At 46.6% G+C, this 16,229-nt stretch overlaps 1 protein-coding gene and 1 long non-coding RNA gene across 4 annotated transcripts in view; one reads left to right on the plus strand and one right to left on the minus strand.

Moving 5' to 3' along the window:
* Positions 1-7,158, minus strand: part of LOC115100075 — a 32,168-nt gene extending 25,010 nt beyond the window's left edge. Inside the window, exon 1 of one of the 2 annotated variants that reach the window (XR_003858955.1) lies at positions 7,000-7,158. This is a non-coding gene — a long non-coding RNA (uncharacterized LOC115100075). The remainder of the gene's footprint in view (positions 1-6,999) is intronic. The other variant, XR_003858954.1, reaches the window with a different exon arrangement.
* A 47-nt stretch (positions 7,159-7,205) lies between these two features.
* USP24 (ubiquitin specific peptidase 24) overlaps positions 7,206-16,229 on the plus strand; it is a 268,241-nt gene continuing 259,217 nt past the window's right edge. For both annotated transcript variants that reach the window (XM_029618249.1, XM_029618250.1), the window contains exon 1: positions 7,206-7,596. In XM_029618249.1, the coding sequence (XP_029474109.1) occupies positions 7,327-7,596 (270 nt within the window). In that variant the 5' untranslated portion in view covers positions 7,206-7,326. The remainder of the gene's footprint in view (positions 7,597-16,229) is intronic.

The raw sequence follows: 16,229 nt of genomic DNA on the forward strand, positions 1-16,229 counted from the left end.
CAAGAATTGGGTGACTTGGCATCCATGAACATTTTCTTTCTGTGCATACATTATCCAACTGTAAAAGATCTGATAATAACCCTAAGTGATGGAATCTGAAAGACAGGCACTATGTAAATGAAAAATATTTGTTTAAAGAAACGTAGTAAATGATGGCAGGTGAGGGCCAGTTGGTTCATCCAATCTTCCCTGGGGGCAAAGTCAGTAAGAAGTGATATTTTCTTGTATCCCTGTTTTCAGGGGACCCACGACGATCACGACAGGGATATATTTAGGGAATCCACATATGTCACGAATGTATGCGCACACTCACACTACCTAATCATTTTTTTGGGGTTTTGCATCAATTCACACCAAATTTTCAGGGTTTCTTCCTGGGAGGAATCCACGTATTTCACAAACATGTGTATGTAATTAAACCAGCGAATCCGATGGAAAGGAAGCTGTTTAAAACTAGGGGTAGTGATATGAAACTCCAAGGGGTGAGACTCAGGAACAATGTCAGGAAATATTTCTTCACAGAAAGGGTGGTGGATGCATGGAATGTCCTCCCGGAAGAGGTGGTGAAGACAGGGAACGGTGATAGAATTCAAAAGGACATAGGACAGACACAGAGGATTCCCTGCTGGCTAGAGAATGCAAATGACGAAATGGGGTAACTTTTCTATTACACCTGAAGTTTACATTGCTGCTTGGGGGGGGGGAACCTGCACAGAGCGGCAGCGCTGCTAACCTTAACAGAAAGCATGGGGGTAGCCTACAAGAAGTGACAGCTGCTGCTACCCTTTAAAAAAAATAAAGAAAAAGAAATTAAAAAAAAAAAAAGAAACTTGTTGGGCAGACTGGATGGACCTTTTTTTGGTCTCTCGCTGCTATCCTCCACTATAGTACTCTGGTATAGGGTCTGTTCCGCACCAGATTTTCAAATGCCAGGGGAAGCAAGAGGAATCAGACCCAGGTAAGCTTATTCCAGGTTTCACGTAGGCACATGCCCTGAAGTATTGTGCATTCTGGAACGCAGGCCCCATTAGTTCTGCGGGGAACTTCTAGCTTTCAATACGTTTTAAAGCAGAACTCCAGCAGAGCTGGCTCCGCCCTTCCTCTTTTCTCTGCAATGGAGCTGCCAAATATGTTACACCTTTTTACAAACTGAGAGTTTTATGGAACCAGAGGGGCAGTGATTAAAAAGCCCAATGAAGTTGACAGTAAAATTCAGAATATTATTAATCAGTCAAGAGCCACAGACTGCCCTTCTGATTAACAATTAAAAATATCACAGCATGAGCAATCCCCAAATTCCTGCACTGTGTGGGAAGATTAATTGTGCAAGGAAATAGCCCAGACAGCCAACAAGTATTCAATTTCTTAATTGAAAAGAAATAAAGGGAGCAGGAAAGCAATACTATTAAGGCAGGGAAACATGGCATTATCTTCTACCCTGGACAGCAGTTGTTAGACCTCTGTAACAAAAGCACATGAAGAAAAAAAAAAGAATAGGGAAAATCATATGAATTTGTTATGGAATCTTTCTGCTCATTTGTAATTAGAAGTTAATTGAATTTTATACTCAAAGAAGTTTTAAAAAGATTCTTCTTGAAAGCCACAGGAATCAATTGAAATGGCCCTCATACCTTTAAATGACTTAAATTTCCAGTGTTTTAATAAAAGTGGAACATAGCTACATAGGGTTAGGTTGAAGCTTAGTCGATGCATTACTCACAAAAGGCAATCAACATGGCGGGCAGAAGAGGCAGGTAAAGGGGGTGATGCAGCAGCCCAGCAAGCGAGCCAGGTTCAGTAACTGCCTAGGGCTCCAGCTCGTGACCTGGGGGCAGAACAGTTCCCACACTGGGGAATGCAAACCCAGCACTGCTAGAGCATAGGGCAAGCGCACTGGATCTGATCATAGCTAAATGCAAGCCCCATTTTCAGTTTGCAAACTTCCGGATTATGTGGGGGTTTGTTTTTTTTCGGGAGCCGACCTCTCTTCTCATTTTTCTATACGGATCTCAAAGGAAAGTGTGCAGTCTAGAGTCACTCCAGGGCAAGCTGGAATTGTGCAATGACTTCGGCATATGCCCAAACAGCTGATGTCTAGTTCTCTGTTTGCACTGCATTTGAGCAGGTCCAAAAGAATAGAAAGACAGAAGGCAAGAGAATCAAGAAACAGACAAGCCAATAGGGATGTGAATCATTTTAGGACGATTAAAATTATCGTCCGATAATTTTAATATCGTCTTAAACCGTTATGGAACACAATACAATACAGATTCTAACGATTTATCGTTATAAATCGTTAGAATCGTGAGCCGGCACACTAAAACCCCCTAAAACCCACCCCCGACCCTTTAAATTAAATCCCCCACCCTCCCGAACCCCCCCCAAATAACTTAAATAACCTGCGGGTCCAGCGGCGGTCCGGAACGGCAGCGGTCCAGAACGGGCTCCTGCTCCTGCATCTTGTCGTCTTCGGCCGGCGCCATTTTCCAAAATGGCACCGAAAAATGGCGGCGGCCATAGACGAAAAAGATTGGACGGCAGGAGGTCCTTCCGGACCCCCGCTGGACTTTTGGCAAGTCTCGTGGGGGTCAGGAGGCCCCCCACAAGCTGGCCAAAAGTTCCTGGAGGTCCAGCGGGGGTCAGGGAGCGATTTCCCGCCGCGAATCGTTTTCGTACGGAAAATGGCGCCGGCAGGAGATCGACTGCAGGAGGTCGTTCAGCGAGGGTTCCGGCGCCTCGCTGAACGACCTCCTGCAGTCGATCTCCTGCCGGCGCCATTTTCCGTACGGAAAATGGCGCCGGCCATACGCGTATGGCCGGCGCCATTTTCCGTACGAAAACGATTCGCGGCGGGAAATCGCTCCCTGACCCCCGCTGGACCTCCAGGAACTTTTGGCCAGCTTGTGGGGGGCCTCCTGACCCCCACGAGACTTGCCAAAAGTCCAGCGGGGGTCCGGAAGGACCTCCTGCCGTCCAATCTTTTTCGTCTATGGCCGCCGCCATTTTTCGGCGCCATTTTGGAAAATGGCGCCGGCCGAAGACGACAAGATGCAGGAGCAGGAGCCCGTTCCGGACCGCTGCCGTTCCGGACCGCCGCTGGACCCGCAGGTTATTTAAGTTATTTGGGGGTGGGGGATTTAATTTAAAGGGTCGGGGGTGGGTTTTAGGGGGTTTTAATGTGCCGGTTTTTCGATTTTTCGATTTTTTAACGATTTTTCACGATTTTTCACGATATTTTACCCCCCCAAACGGCAACAATACGATTCCCTCCCCCTCCCAGCCGAAATCGATCGTTAAGACGATCGAGGACACGATTCACATCCCTACAAGCCAATATCTTGAATGCTCTGCACTGACTTTATTTGTTTTATGTTTTATTCCACAGATTTCAGTACAAAACTGTTCATTGTGCATTTCAATATGAACATTCATAAACAAGTCACAAACAATTCCATAAATATTTGACACTTTGGCAGCAAACATTCCCAACCCAAACATATAAAACTTAAGAGACCTGTCTAAAAAGTGTGGCTTTTATTTTCTCTCTAAAATATAAGTAATCTGTCTCCTCTTGCAGCTCAGTCTCTAGCGAATTCCACAGGGTAGGACCAGCTATAGGAAAAGCCCTAGTTGTCATTTCTTGCAATCTATTCACCTTAAAAGATGGTATAGCCAGCAGTCGAGGAATGAAAAGAGTGAGACGTCACATAAAGGCTGAATTAGCTCATTAAAGCAAAACCTTTCATCATTCGCAACATTGTCAATCAATGCCAACACCTTAAACTGTGATCGCTCCTGTATAGGCAGCCAATGAAGACTTTTTAAAGGAAAAATTAGGTTTCTTACCTGCTAATTTTCTTTCCTTGAGTCCTACCAGACCAGTCCAGGACACTAGGGTTTAACTTCTCTGCCAGCAGATGGCGACAGAGACCAATAGATTTGCTGACATTACCCCATATAGGGCACTGTGAAGCCTGAAGAACTTCAGTATAACGGGATCACAGCCAAACGCTACAAATTTCCCCCACTATGAGCAGCGGAGGGGGGAGCAAAATGAACCCTCCACAATTGAGGTCCATAACCATTATCTCTTAAACACTCTGAAGGAAAAACTGTTCAGTATGATTTCAGCTAGAATTGGGAGGGACCCTGGACTGCTCTGGTAGGACTCAAAAAAAGAAAATTAGCAGATATGAATCTTAATTTTTTCTTCCTCAACTTTCCACCGGATTAGTCCAGAACACAAGTACCCAAGCCACTTCCAGCCTGGGAGGGAGCCTTCAATCTTCTCTCAGGACACTAGCCCCATAGGAGACCACAACCATAGCTTGCACATATAACCAATAATGCTTGGAGAAAGCATGCAAGGACACCCACGTGGCTGCCCTGCATTTCTTCTCCAGTAACAGTGAGTGCCGCTCAGCCCATGAAGTTGCCTGACCACTTGTGGAGTGAGCCCTAAGACCCTTGGGAGCTGACAACCAAAGCAAAAGCCAAACCAAAAGCCTTTTCAATCCACCTGTTACGACTGTCGCTGCCCTACGTCTCCACTCCACCCTCCTTACCTCTCTGGCGAATCCTCCCGCGGTTGTCGGACGTTTGGCTGCCGCTGCGTCTGCCTGCTGTCCTCTCCGGCGTCCCCGGTCTGGCTTGGGCACTGCCTCCCGCCATGCTGTCCAGCTGCCTTAGGGCGCGCGCACCGCAGAGCCCTGCTTCAAATACTTTCTTTGGCGTGAACCTCAGGGCGTCCCCGTGATGACGTCACGCATCCCTGATACAAAAGGCCTACACTACTGCTAGCTAATCGAGTTGGGAACAGGTATTCATACTGGTGAACTCCTTACGGATGGGATTCGCTCTCCGTACCTAGCTACTCTGCCTCTCCATTATTGGACTTACTCTATTTGGGGTACCCGCTCCTCGGGGGCCTCTCTCTTCTCTTTCAGGTCGCTGTCTGGAACCGGTACTCGCTCCTCGAGGGCCCATGTTCCTGGACTTCACTTCTGCCTGGATGATACCGCTGCCTACACCATCAGTGAGTTACTATCTACTTCTATCTCAGAGCTGTTCCCTGGAACCAGGTACTTGCTCCTCGAGGGCCTGCCTCTATTCCAGCTCCTGTGATTCCTACCGAGAGAAACCGCTGTGTCAGTACTCTACCAACGAGGCTCTATTCCAGAACCCTGCATATACTTCATTGTACTCACTATCATTAACTTTTTTTTTTTTTTTTAACCATTGTCTTCCATTATGAAATACCAAAAAAGTCTTTTGTCCTGTATGTTTGTCTTATTATATTGTACACTCTATTGCACAGGGAATGTCTTTTTTTGTGTTTGTACAGCACTGTATATGTCGTGTAGCACTATAAAAATGATAAGTAGCAGTAGTACTGTCTGAGATGAATCCTGGAGAGGGGAGGAGAGGCCTCTCGCTTCGCTGCTAACGTTTCCTCCTTCACTTCTCCTTGATGCTAAGATTTCTCTTTGCTGCACATCTGTGGGCGGGAGCTGCTCCTTCTGTCTTTGGCTTTCACTCAGCTGTTTAATGTGATTATTGCAGCTTAGTAACCATACCCCTAAGTTTGTAGCTGAAGCAATGGAGGGGGAAAGTGATCTGCCCAGTTTCACAGCCCACTGTTCTAACCACTAGGCTACGCCTCCACTCCAGGCTGCAAAATTAAAAACTCTCGGCCGGATTTTAAAAGGGTTACGCACATAAGTTATGCGTGTAACCCTTTTAAAAGCCCCCTGCGCGCGCCGAGCCTATTTTGCATAGGCTCGGCGGCGCGCGCAAGCCCTGGGACGCGCGTAAATCCCGGGGCTTCGCAGGGGGGCGTGTCGGGGGCGTGCCAGGTGGGCGGTGCGATTTTCGGGGCGTTCCGGGGGCGTGGCACTGGCCCGGGGGCGTGGTCGAGGCCTCTGGACCAGCCCCCGGGTCGGGTGATGGCGCGCCATCAGCCCGCTGGCGCGCACAAAGTTACATCTGCCTCCGGCCGGCGTAACTTTGCCAACAAGGGTAGGGAGAAGGGTTAGATAGGGCCGGGGGGGTTAGGTAGGGGAAGGTGCAGGAGGGGGGGGGGGCAGAAGGAAAGTTCCCGCTGAGGCTGCTCCGATTTCGGAGCGGCCTCGGAGGGAATGGGCAGTGCGCGCAGGGCTCGGCGCGGGCAAGTTGCACAAATGTGCACCCCCTTGTGCCTGCCAATCCCGGATTTTATAAGAGACGCGCGGCTACGCGCACATCTTATAAAATCCAGCGTACTTTTGTTCGCGCCTGGTGCGCGAACAAAATTATGTGCACGTGTAGATTTAGAAAATCTACCCCCTGTCATCTGCTAGAGGTGCAGAAAAACTAAAATGCTGCAAGCTTCACAATGCCCTTTGAATATCCATCTGCTGGCAGGGAGACTAAACCCACGTATTTTGGACTGGTCTGGTAGGCCAATGAAGTAGGGAGATATACATTCATGATATCTAACGCTATTAATGACCAGTTGAAGTACTCTTATCATTATCTTTGGTAACCCTTGATACACTGCATTACAATAATCATGTTTACTTAAAACAAGCGCTTGCACTACTAGTCTTAGGTCAACATCAGATATCTTGTACTTTAGCTGATGTACCATTCTTATCTTGAAGAATTCAGCCTTAACAACTTCTTAATAATGTGAGGTTTCAAATTCAATTTAGTATCATGGATAACCCCCAGACCGCAGGCTTCGTAACTGTGGATATGCTACAGTTTCCGAAGAGCAATCACCCATTTTCACTTGCTGTTCCCTCCCTGACAAAAACAACAACAACAAAAAAGACAAAAACAAGGCACCCCAAGAAAGAACAGTAAGTGGTATTCCTATTGACTCTAGCCAAGCCAACAACCTTCTGTGATTAACAAGTGTCAAAGGCGACAGCCTCAGCTACATCCAAGTGGATGAGCAACCCAGAAGACGCAGCAATAAATCAGCCAGACACCATTTACGGCGGGTGCAGCTTTAACCTGTGCTGGGTGGCTGAAATAACTACAAGCGCGCCAGAAACGCCACTGCCAGCTTCCAGGACCCCCGAAGCTCTCGTTTCCCGGCCGCCCGCCAGGAGCTGCGACCACGTTGCCGACCATCGACGCCGTTCGCTCCCACCCTGCCCTTCGGCCCAGCCAGCCTCCGGCACGTGACCAGGGAGCGCGCTGGGCGCCGCTAGGTGGCTTCAGAGCGCGCTTCCGGGGGAGGAGGAAGTAGAGGCTGCCGAACATGGCGGCGCGCAGAGCGGCTCCGGGGAGGCGCCGAGCCTGGTAGCGGCAGAGTGCGCCGCAGCGACGCGCCCAGCCATGGAGACGGAGGAGGAGCAGCACATGACCACGCTGCTCTGCATGGGCTTCTCGGACCCGCTGGCCATCCGCAAAGCCCTGCGCCTGGCCAAGAACGACATCAACGAGGCGGTGGCGCTGCTGACCAACGAGAGGCCCGGGCTGGAGTATGGGTATGAGCCGATGGACAGCGGCCCGGGGGGGCCCCGAGGGGACGGCGAGAGCGGCGGCGGCGGCCGCAGCGGAGGCTTCGACCCCCCTCCTGCCTACCACGAGGTGGTGGATGCGGAGGTAAGGACGGGAGAGGAGCCCCGGGGGAGCTGTGTAGGCAGAGCGCCGAGGGGGCTTCCGCGGAGCTGCAGGTTCTGCTTCACCTCCAGCGCGCGGCGGCGGAGGAGGAGATGGTGGAGCTGAAGCCCTCGGGGAGCTGCTGCTGCTTATTGGAAGGTTTCGGCCGGGGCTGGCTGTGAGATAAAGGCCAAGTAACTGGGGGCTCGCCCCCACTGCATGCACGTAGGGTTTTCTTTTTCGTGCAGAAATTGTTGCGTCGCTCCTGGAAGTCGGGATCGGTCACCGGGGCTCAGTGCAGGAAAGATTTATTTCTGCTCTATTTGGAAGGAGCAGTAACCGAGGCTTACTGAATGTGGACCTGGAGTCATGGGAACCAGCTTTTCAAAATGATTAGGGGGGGGGGGGTACTAAACTTAATATACATTACTCTTCTCTGGTCATAGTGGGTCTCCGTTACCACCCACAGAGTTGGCACCTATGCCCAGGCTATGCGTCTGCTCGGGAGAGGGGGAGTGTTATGCGATCATATACATGACAGGTAGTTTTAGCTTTGTCTCATTACTTCTTAATTACATCCGCGCTGTGAAAGCACACCCGCGAGCCATGTGGAAAAAAATATCGCGCATAGATGATGTAATCACGGTTGTTTCAAAGCTGTTTTATTTGAAATGTTTAGCTTGACCCCGGGTCAGCTCGCTTGTGCGGGGACGTGAGTATCTGTGCTACTTCTACTGACAGGAGAGCTCTGCGCCGGTCTTTTCATTGTTGCCATTCCCAAAGATGTCAATCGGCCACGCAAACTGCAGCTTCAGGGTCAGCATAGCACTCTGTCAATCATGGTCTTCCCAGAACATTCATGACTGCATGGTAGTCTCTCTTGCAATTTCCTTGGTGCTTGTGGGATGCAAAGAACACATTTGATGCCCATGAGACCAATTCAGGAAGGGGATTCATTCTATTTATGTTTGGCAATTGTATTTTTCACTAAAGCCTACCTGTTGTTGGAGTCCTTTGTGATTCTTTTAATTTTATCTGCCTGCCAGTGGGAAATACATTGAGCTACATTTTTTTTTCCACTGGTTAAGAAATAACTTGCCGAAACACGAGAAACTTTTAGCTGCCAAGTTTTGGTCTCTCTTTTGTACAAAATATATATTATAAGTATGTCACCTTGCGTGAGCTTGGATAGGAAGATCATGAGGTAAGCAGCTCTTTGTCCACATTTTTGTAAGGTAACTTATACCATAAGAGGTATCTTGAGCACCTCATTTTAACTTATTGTAAAGCACTTATGAATTTTATACTATGTATAATTTATTTTGAAGATCAAGCTCTAACTGTTTGTTTCTGATGACCCAAGTAGATTGTTGTACACATCAGCCAATTGGACAGTTTACTGTTGCAAAGGGCATAGTCAGACTGCTAAACTGCACACCGTGTGAGTGATGTTTTTACATAAACAAAAACACTTTGGTCTTTAGTGAGATTATATGTTTCTTTTGGTTTTATATGTCATCCACTTAGTTGTAGGCCTGTGTAAACTTGTCCTATAGCCAAATTTATGGTGTGTTTTTCCTGGATCTATTTTGAGCTGAGATTGTACTTATGGTTTCATGTTAACTAAGGCTGTGATATTTATAACCGTGACAGAACAGTCATTATTGAGTAAGAATTGTTTGTTGCCAGTCGCTGGCAACTAAAAAATGATTTAAAAAAATCATCCCATTCTGTATAGTAATTCATAAGGTACTGAAGAGGCTTTCTTGAAAGCATTAATGGAAAATTGATAGCCAAACATGTTTTGGAGCATTGATTGCAGATTGCTAGACACAAGTTTTTGCCTAAGCAACCAAGTTGAGTGTCTCTGCTGTGTGGCCCAGGTTCAGAGTTAATATTGGTGCATAGCTTAACCTTAACTCTTGCAGGTTTGTGCCTTTTCTGTTCTAGAAACACACATTTCTATTTTGGGAACTAAATTTGAAACATCCAAAAAATTGACTTTTTCAGGTTCTGTGAATTATATAGGATTTTGGGCACAGGTTTTAAGTTTTACATCCTGCTAAGCAAACACCTTGGAAGCATTTTAGTTTGTTTTTAATCCCACCTAATACACACAAAGATAAATTCTCACGATATTTAGCCTGATGTATAATAGTGTGTTTGGACATATTTAGATTTCTCCAACATTCGTAAGGTAAACTGTTTGTCCAGGCAGAGGGTAATATTTTGATCTGCTGTTTTAATTTCAGCCGTCTGCTGGTGAACATGATGTTTATTTATTTGTATGCTTTTATATACCGAAGTTTGGCGAAAGGCCTTCACTCCGGTTTACATGTATAACGACAGTTTACAGGTGTAACAACCACAGGTATAACATCAGTTTACAAAAAAGATCAACGTTTACATTCATAACTGTGGGAGGTGGCACAGGCCTTCACTCCGAAGAACAATTAAGAGAACATAGGTTTATAAGAATAGACATGAGGATTAGAAAGTAACTGTGGGAGGTGTTAAAACCAGAGACAAATGATGTTGTATTACATTATTAATGTAATACAACATGGAACTGTAATGTAATACAAGAATGGAACTTTGGGTAAACTACAATAAAGTTTTTATCAGTAAATGTACAGATTCAGTACTTTATGCAGTGCCCTAAAGTTCAACATAAATATTAATAATTTAGTCTTACAGTCTACTTGATCAGAGGATTGTTAATTGATCAGATGAATAGTGGAAGTAGAATTAGGACCCAGAATAGACTGACAGCTGTCAGCTCTACCCAAAACTAACTGTAGTTATCTCAATCAGCTCCCCGAAAAACTATACGACATCTTCTCCATCCCAAGACCAAAAAAGAGAGGTGGTGGTTTACTCCTGGCCGCAAAAAAGCACCTGAACCTCAAAATCCTACCCGTCTGCCCCCCCCCTAAGCTAGAAATCGGTCTCTTCAAATCACCCTCCCTTCAGATATGCCTCATTTACGCCCCTCCCAACCTCCTCGAACAAGACCCCTCACCCCTCATTGAATTTATCGTAGACAACCTCAAAACAGACTCCCCCACAGTGATCCTCGGAGACTTTAATCTCCATGTGGACTCGACTCCTCGTACCCCGGCCTGCGAAACCCTCCTAACCACTCTCGAAGCCCTAGGCTTCAAACAGCTCATCACTTCCCCCACCCATAAGGCAGGGCACACCCTTGACCTCCTATTTATCAACTCCCATCTATCTGCACCCTACACCCCCTCAACAACCCCCATACCCTGGTCCGACCACTTTATCATCAATACCCAAATCCATCTCACCTCCCCCACCAAGACATCCTCAACCCAAAAAAAAACGATATCCTTCCACAAACCCTGCTCATCAGAAAGCATAACTACAGCACTCGACAAAGCTGTAGAGAACCTGGACCTCTCAAATCCAGACGCAGCCCTCCATTCATGGAACCATATTACCAAATCTATAGCCAACAAACTTTGCCCCATGATACATAAAGAAATCCCCCCCTTACAAAACAAAAAAAAACCATGGTACTCCAACGAACTTCAAATCCTGAAACAGGACCTCAGATCAAAAGAACGTACCTGGCGCTGCCATCCCTCCCCCCAACACAAAGCAATTTATAAACAATCACTGCACAAATACCGGCAAGCCACCATCATTGCCAAAAGGGACTATCACGCATCAAAAATACACGACCTACAATTCAATGCCAACGCCCTCTTCTCCTACGTCACTGAACTCACCAAGACCTCACACCCCATTACCATTGAAGAAAACTCTAAGGAAAGATGCGAGGATCTGGCCAAACACTTCCAGCACAAAATTTCCAATATCCTCCTACGTTTCCCCCACAACCCCACGACCACCTCCCCCTCCCCAAAGCACACTAGCACCTGCATCAGATCTTTCGACCCCACCTCTACCCTAGAAATTGAGTCAATCCTCAAAAAAATGAAACCGGCCACGCACTTCTCTGACGCAATCCCCTCCAAAACCCTCCTATCCATTCCCACCACTATCGCCAAACCCTTAGCTAACATCATCAACTGCTCCCTCACCTTCGGCAAAGTCCCAGATCCCCTCAAACTTGCCGTTATGAAACCCCTCCTAAAAAAACCCTCCCTTGACCCCTCTGACCCGGCAAACTATCGGCCCATATCCAACCTTCCCTTCCTTGCGAAAGTCCTCGAGAAAGTAGTCAATTCCCAGCTCACCGACTACCTCGAGGACCACAGCCTCCTTCACCCCTCACAATTCGGATTTCGGAAAGGCCGAAATACCGAGAATCTCCTCTTAGCCATTACTGACACCATACTCATTGGACTAGACCAAGGAAAATCCTTCTTACTGGCCCTACTAGATGTATCGGCAGCCTTTGACACTGTCAATCATCAAATCCTTATCACACGCTTGACAGAGATAGGCATTACCGACACAGCACTAGACTGGCTCACCTCCTACCTCACAAACAGAGAATACCTCATAAAACTCGATAACCATGAATCCTGTCACATTCCCCTCAGACAAGGCGTACCACAGGGATCTTCCCTATCCTCCACCCTCTTCAATATATACCTCCTCCCCCTCTGCAACTTATTATCAAACCTAGGCCTGGACTTCTTCCTATACGCTGATGATGTACAAGTACTCATACCCATTCAGAAAACACTCAATGAAACCATCCTTTTCTGGGAATCTTGCCTAGTCAGCATCAACTCCCTACTAACCGACCTTCACCTTGCTCTCAATACAACCAAAACCGAGCTCCTCTTTATATCCAAGCAACCTGAACACGACTCCTCCACCACACCACCGCCCCCCCTCATCTCTCCCACACTACCCCTCTCCGTAAGAGACCTGGGAGTCACACTCGACCAACACCTGAACTTCAAGCCACACATCAAGTCCCTCCTTAAAGCAGGCTTCTACAAACTCCAGGTCCTCAAGAAGCTCAAGCCTTTACTCCATACCCAAGATTTCAGATTAGTCCTACAGTCCACTATTTTCTCCAAAGTGGACTACTGCAACGCCCTTCTACTAGGCCTTCCATACTCCACCATCAAACCACTTCAAACTCTTCAGAATGCCATGGCACGAATCCTCACAAACACACGTAGAAGAGAGCATATTACACCTATCCTAGCAGACCTTCACTGGCTGCCCATCCAATTCCGCGCTCAATATAAGACCCTAACTATTCTACACAACACTCTCTACAAAAACAACTCCCCCTGGCTTAAGGAAATGCCCCACTTCCACCTCTCAACCCGCCAGACAAGATCCACATCTACAGGCACCCTCCACACCCCGCCCCTTAAAACAGCACGCCTCTCCACCACCAGAGAAAGAGCCTTCACCATTGCAGGCCCCGCCCTCTGGAACTCCCTCCCCGCACACCTCCGTCTTGAACCCTCACTACCCAATTTCAAAAAAGGCATCAAGACCTGGCTCTTCAGACAGGCCTACCCCGAACCCAATCCCTCGTAGTCTACCCCCCCCCCAAACCCCCCAGTCACGGTACCGCCCACCACCCTCCCACCCTAACCCCCCCCCTCCCACATCTACCTCACAACCTGTTCTTTTCTGCATAGTAAAAGTCAAAACGAATTGTCTCCTCACCTGCCTTATCTGCTGTAAAAAAGCATATATATATATATGTGTCTCATAACTTAACATAACTACCGCAAATAAGCCTCCACAGATGTACTCCATGCAATCCATATTTCCTCATTATCCGCTGTAACTTTGTGACAATGTCCGCTGTAACTTTGTGACTGTACTAACCCTCATTTTATTGCCTCTCATGTAAATAATGTTACGTTCCTTTCAATTTCCCAGCTGCTATCTTCCTCCTCCTTTACTTTCTCCCCTCTCCCCCCCCCCTTTTTCTCGAACCTGCTCCATCCCCCTCTCCCTGTTTATTGTAATTTCCTCCTTTCGCAAGTTTATTGTAAACCGGCGTGATGTGCCCGCACGAACACCGGTATATTAAAAGCCGTTAAATAAAAATAAATAAATAAACTGTAAACAATCAGGTTTTCACCCCACTTTTATTGCCAAATGGATCTCTCTCTTCCATCTAAAAGGAGGACTGATGTGAGGGTATGATGCAGTGCGATGGAAATGGGTTCCTGCTCCAGCTAGGACTATGGGCAAACTGATTCTTCATCTGTGCTTACCTGGAGAGTTCCCCCCTCATATTTAGGCCCTCATCTTTCTTCCTGCATTACCCAGTTATAGCAGCAACCAGTCCTCAGCCACAGAGGGGAGGTGGGGTAGCTGGAATTTCCCATCTTCCCCCTCCCCTTTTATAGCACACCTGTTGGTTCTCAGCTCATTTGTTGTATAGAGCATTGACCTCAGTTTTCATCAATGCTGGCACCCAAATGCTTGCTTTAACTCCTGTAAACTGAAACCAGGCGGGGGAGGTATAGGCCTTGGAAACAGGAAGAGCTGAGCAGAGTGAATGAGGAGCCAAATAATAGTTCATAAATTATATGTACACTGGATATTTGCATTTGTTAAATGCATTTCAACAGGTTTCTGGCCCCATAACATTTCTGTTTTCCTTAACTATGTTTTTCTTGTCAGCTGGAAGTGTCACTTAACCTGTGCAGGCACAGGCCAGCCTCTGCTGCATGGACAGAAGAAATATTTAATGAGAAAAGCTGTGCGGTGTTAATATATATCACTGATAAATACAGTGAAAACCTCAAGCAGCCAAGAGCCAGCTCAGGGCCTGAATCAACGCTGGCATTCTCTAGGTGTGCAGGAACACTCAGTATAAATTTCCCAGTGCTGGTGGGTGTTTGATCTGCATTATCTGCCTACCCGGCCTTCTTTTTTCTGCCTTGTGTGTCCAATGCAAGCATCAGTTTGTTGTAGATGGTTCCATGTTTGTAGAGATGTGGGACAAGTTCCTCTTGCCTTAGATGCGCTTTATTCGTTTAAGCCAGACAGAATGTTGAGTTTTGTCCTCATAGCCATTTCATTCTTTAATAAAAGTGAAACATTTAACTTGGCCAGACACGTCTGATGTCCAGCGAGTTTAACCAGCAGTAGAAGTCTGCTGGTGATTGAAGATGACAGCTTCGGGGGAGGAGCCCTGGCGGAGGAGGGTTGTAGTAGAAAGTGCCAGTGAGATCTGGGACTGGTGGGAGTCACCAGGGTTTGTTTAATTTCTGATAGCAGCAACAGGAAGAATGGAGAGAGAATTGCCCTTGTCTACTCTGCAACCCTTGACTTCTGCTCAGGACACCTAGCCACCAGCACAGACAGTTATTTCATCATCATTTCTCCTGCTGAAAGCACTATCACCTAAACAAATATGCTTTTCCAGAAAAAACACTGTTCAGAATACTTGTATTTCTTGCTTTTTAAAATATGAAAAAGCCAACCTCCTTTCAAAGTACATTTTAGCTTAAAAAAGCAGTATACCTCTCTAGAAAGAACATTTGCTGTCACCTAGTGCTTTGTCTGGCTTAAAGGTATGAAGCAAATTAGCCAGATGAGGCATTGCCTACCAGTAAATGCTTTGTTCACCCGTGATTATTTCTTTAGTCGATCCCCTGAGTTCTAATGTGTTTTTTTTTTAGCCCTTTACTGCTGGTTTACTAGTTAGGTATTTGCATTTAAAAATTAGTTTTACAGCTCTGGGTATAGAAGTGCCTGGGTCATTTTCTACATTTTTATGTTTAATTAATGATGTGATGAACTTGCATATAGCCCAATGACTAGTTACACTAATATTAGTGTATTAGCTATTCCTGGGCTTAATTACTTGCTAAATTTTCATTCTTCAACCTTTTGCATTTTGAATGACAGCAAATTTCTGCTTCGGACATTCCAGGCATTCATGAAAGAAGGGAAAGTTCAGAAACATTTGCTAATCCTCTTTGCTGTTACGGGCCATACAATACTGCTGTTCACATTTTAAGAAGTAAGAAAAGGTAAAGGGTAACCAGACAAATCCTGTTTGGGCACCGGTTCCAGTTGCAGCATGTGTCTGAAATGTCATTGGAAACTTCATAAGAGCAGTGGGAAAATTTAACAATGAAGTAAAGTGTGGCAAAGCTGAAGTTGCTGATGATTAAAATAAAAATCACAGAAGTTAGTGTGACAGTATATGCTGTAGATCATGATTAAGAAACCCAATCTTCCAGTTCCACAGCACTTGCTTAAAACCTACCTGCAAGTGCTGGAATTTAAGGAACTTTTTTATGCTTCAATGAAGAGACGCTGAAAGCAGGTAGCCAAACTGAAAGGGGAACTATGATACAGACTTTTAACTACCTAAAAGGAATTAATGATGTAGCGGAATAAAACCTTTTCCAATGGAAAAAAGCCATGGAACTAAGGGTCATGGTGTGAAACTCCTAGGGGATAGACTCAGGACCAACATCAGGAAATATTTCTTCCCAGAAGAGGTGGTGGATGCATGGAAGACGCCAAACAATAATGGAATTCAAAAGTGCTTGGTGGGAACACAGCCAGGCCGGTGCAGTAGCCACACAGGAAAAATGGGCGCCCAGTCGCAAGCGCCCGTTTTCCTTGCACGCACCCATCCACCTCTCCCGGGCGCACTGAGCCGCTGCATTAAAAAGGAGGCGCCAGGGGAAATTGGG

Source organism: Rhinatrema bivittatum, chromosome 10, assembly GCF_901001135.1.
Source record: "Rhinatrema bivittatum chromosome 10, aRhiBiv1.1, whole genome shotgun sequence".
In the NCBI taxonomy this organism is placed as follows: domain Eukaryota; kingdom Metazoa; phylum Chordata; class Amphibia; order Gymnophiona; family Rhinatrematidae; genus Rhinatrema; species Rhinatrema bivittatum.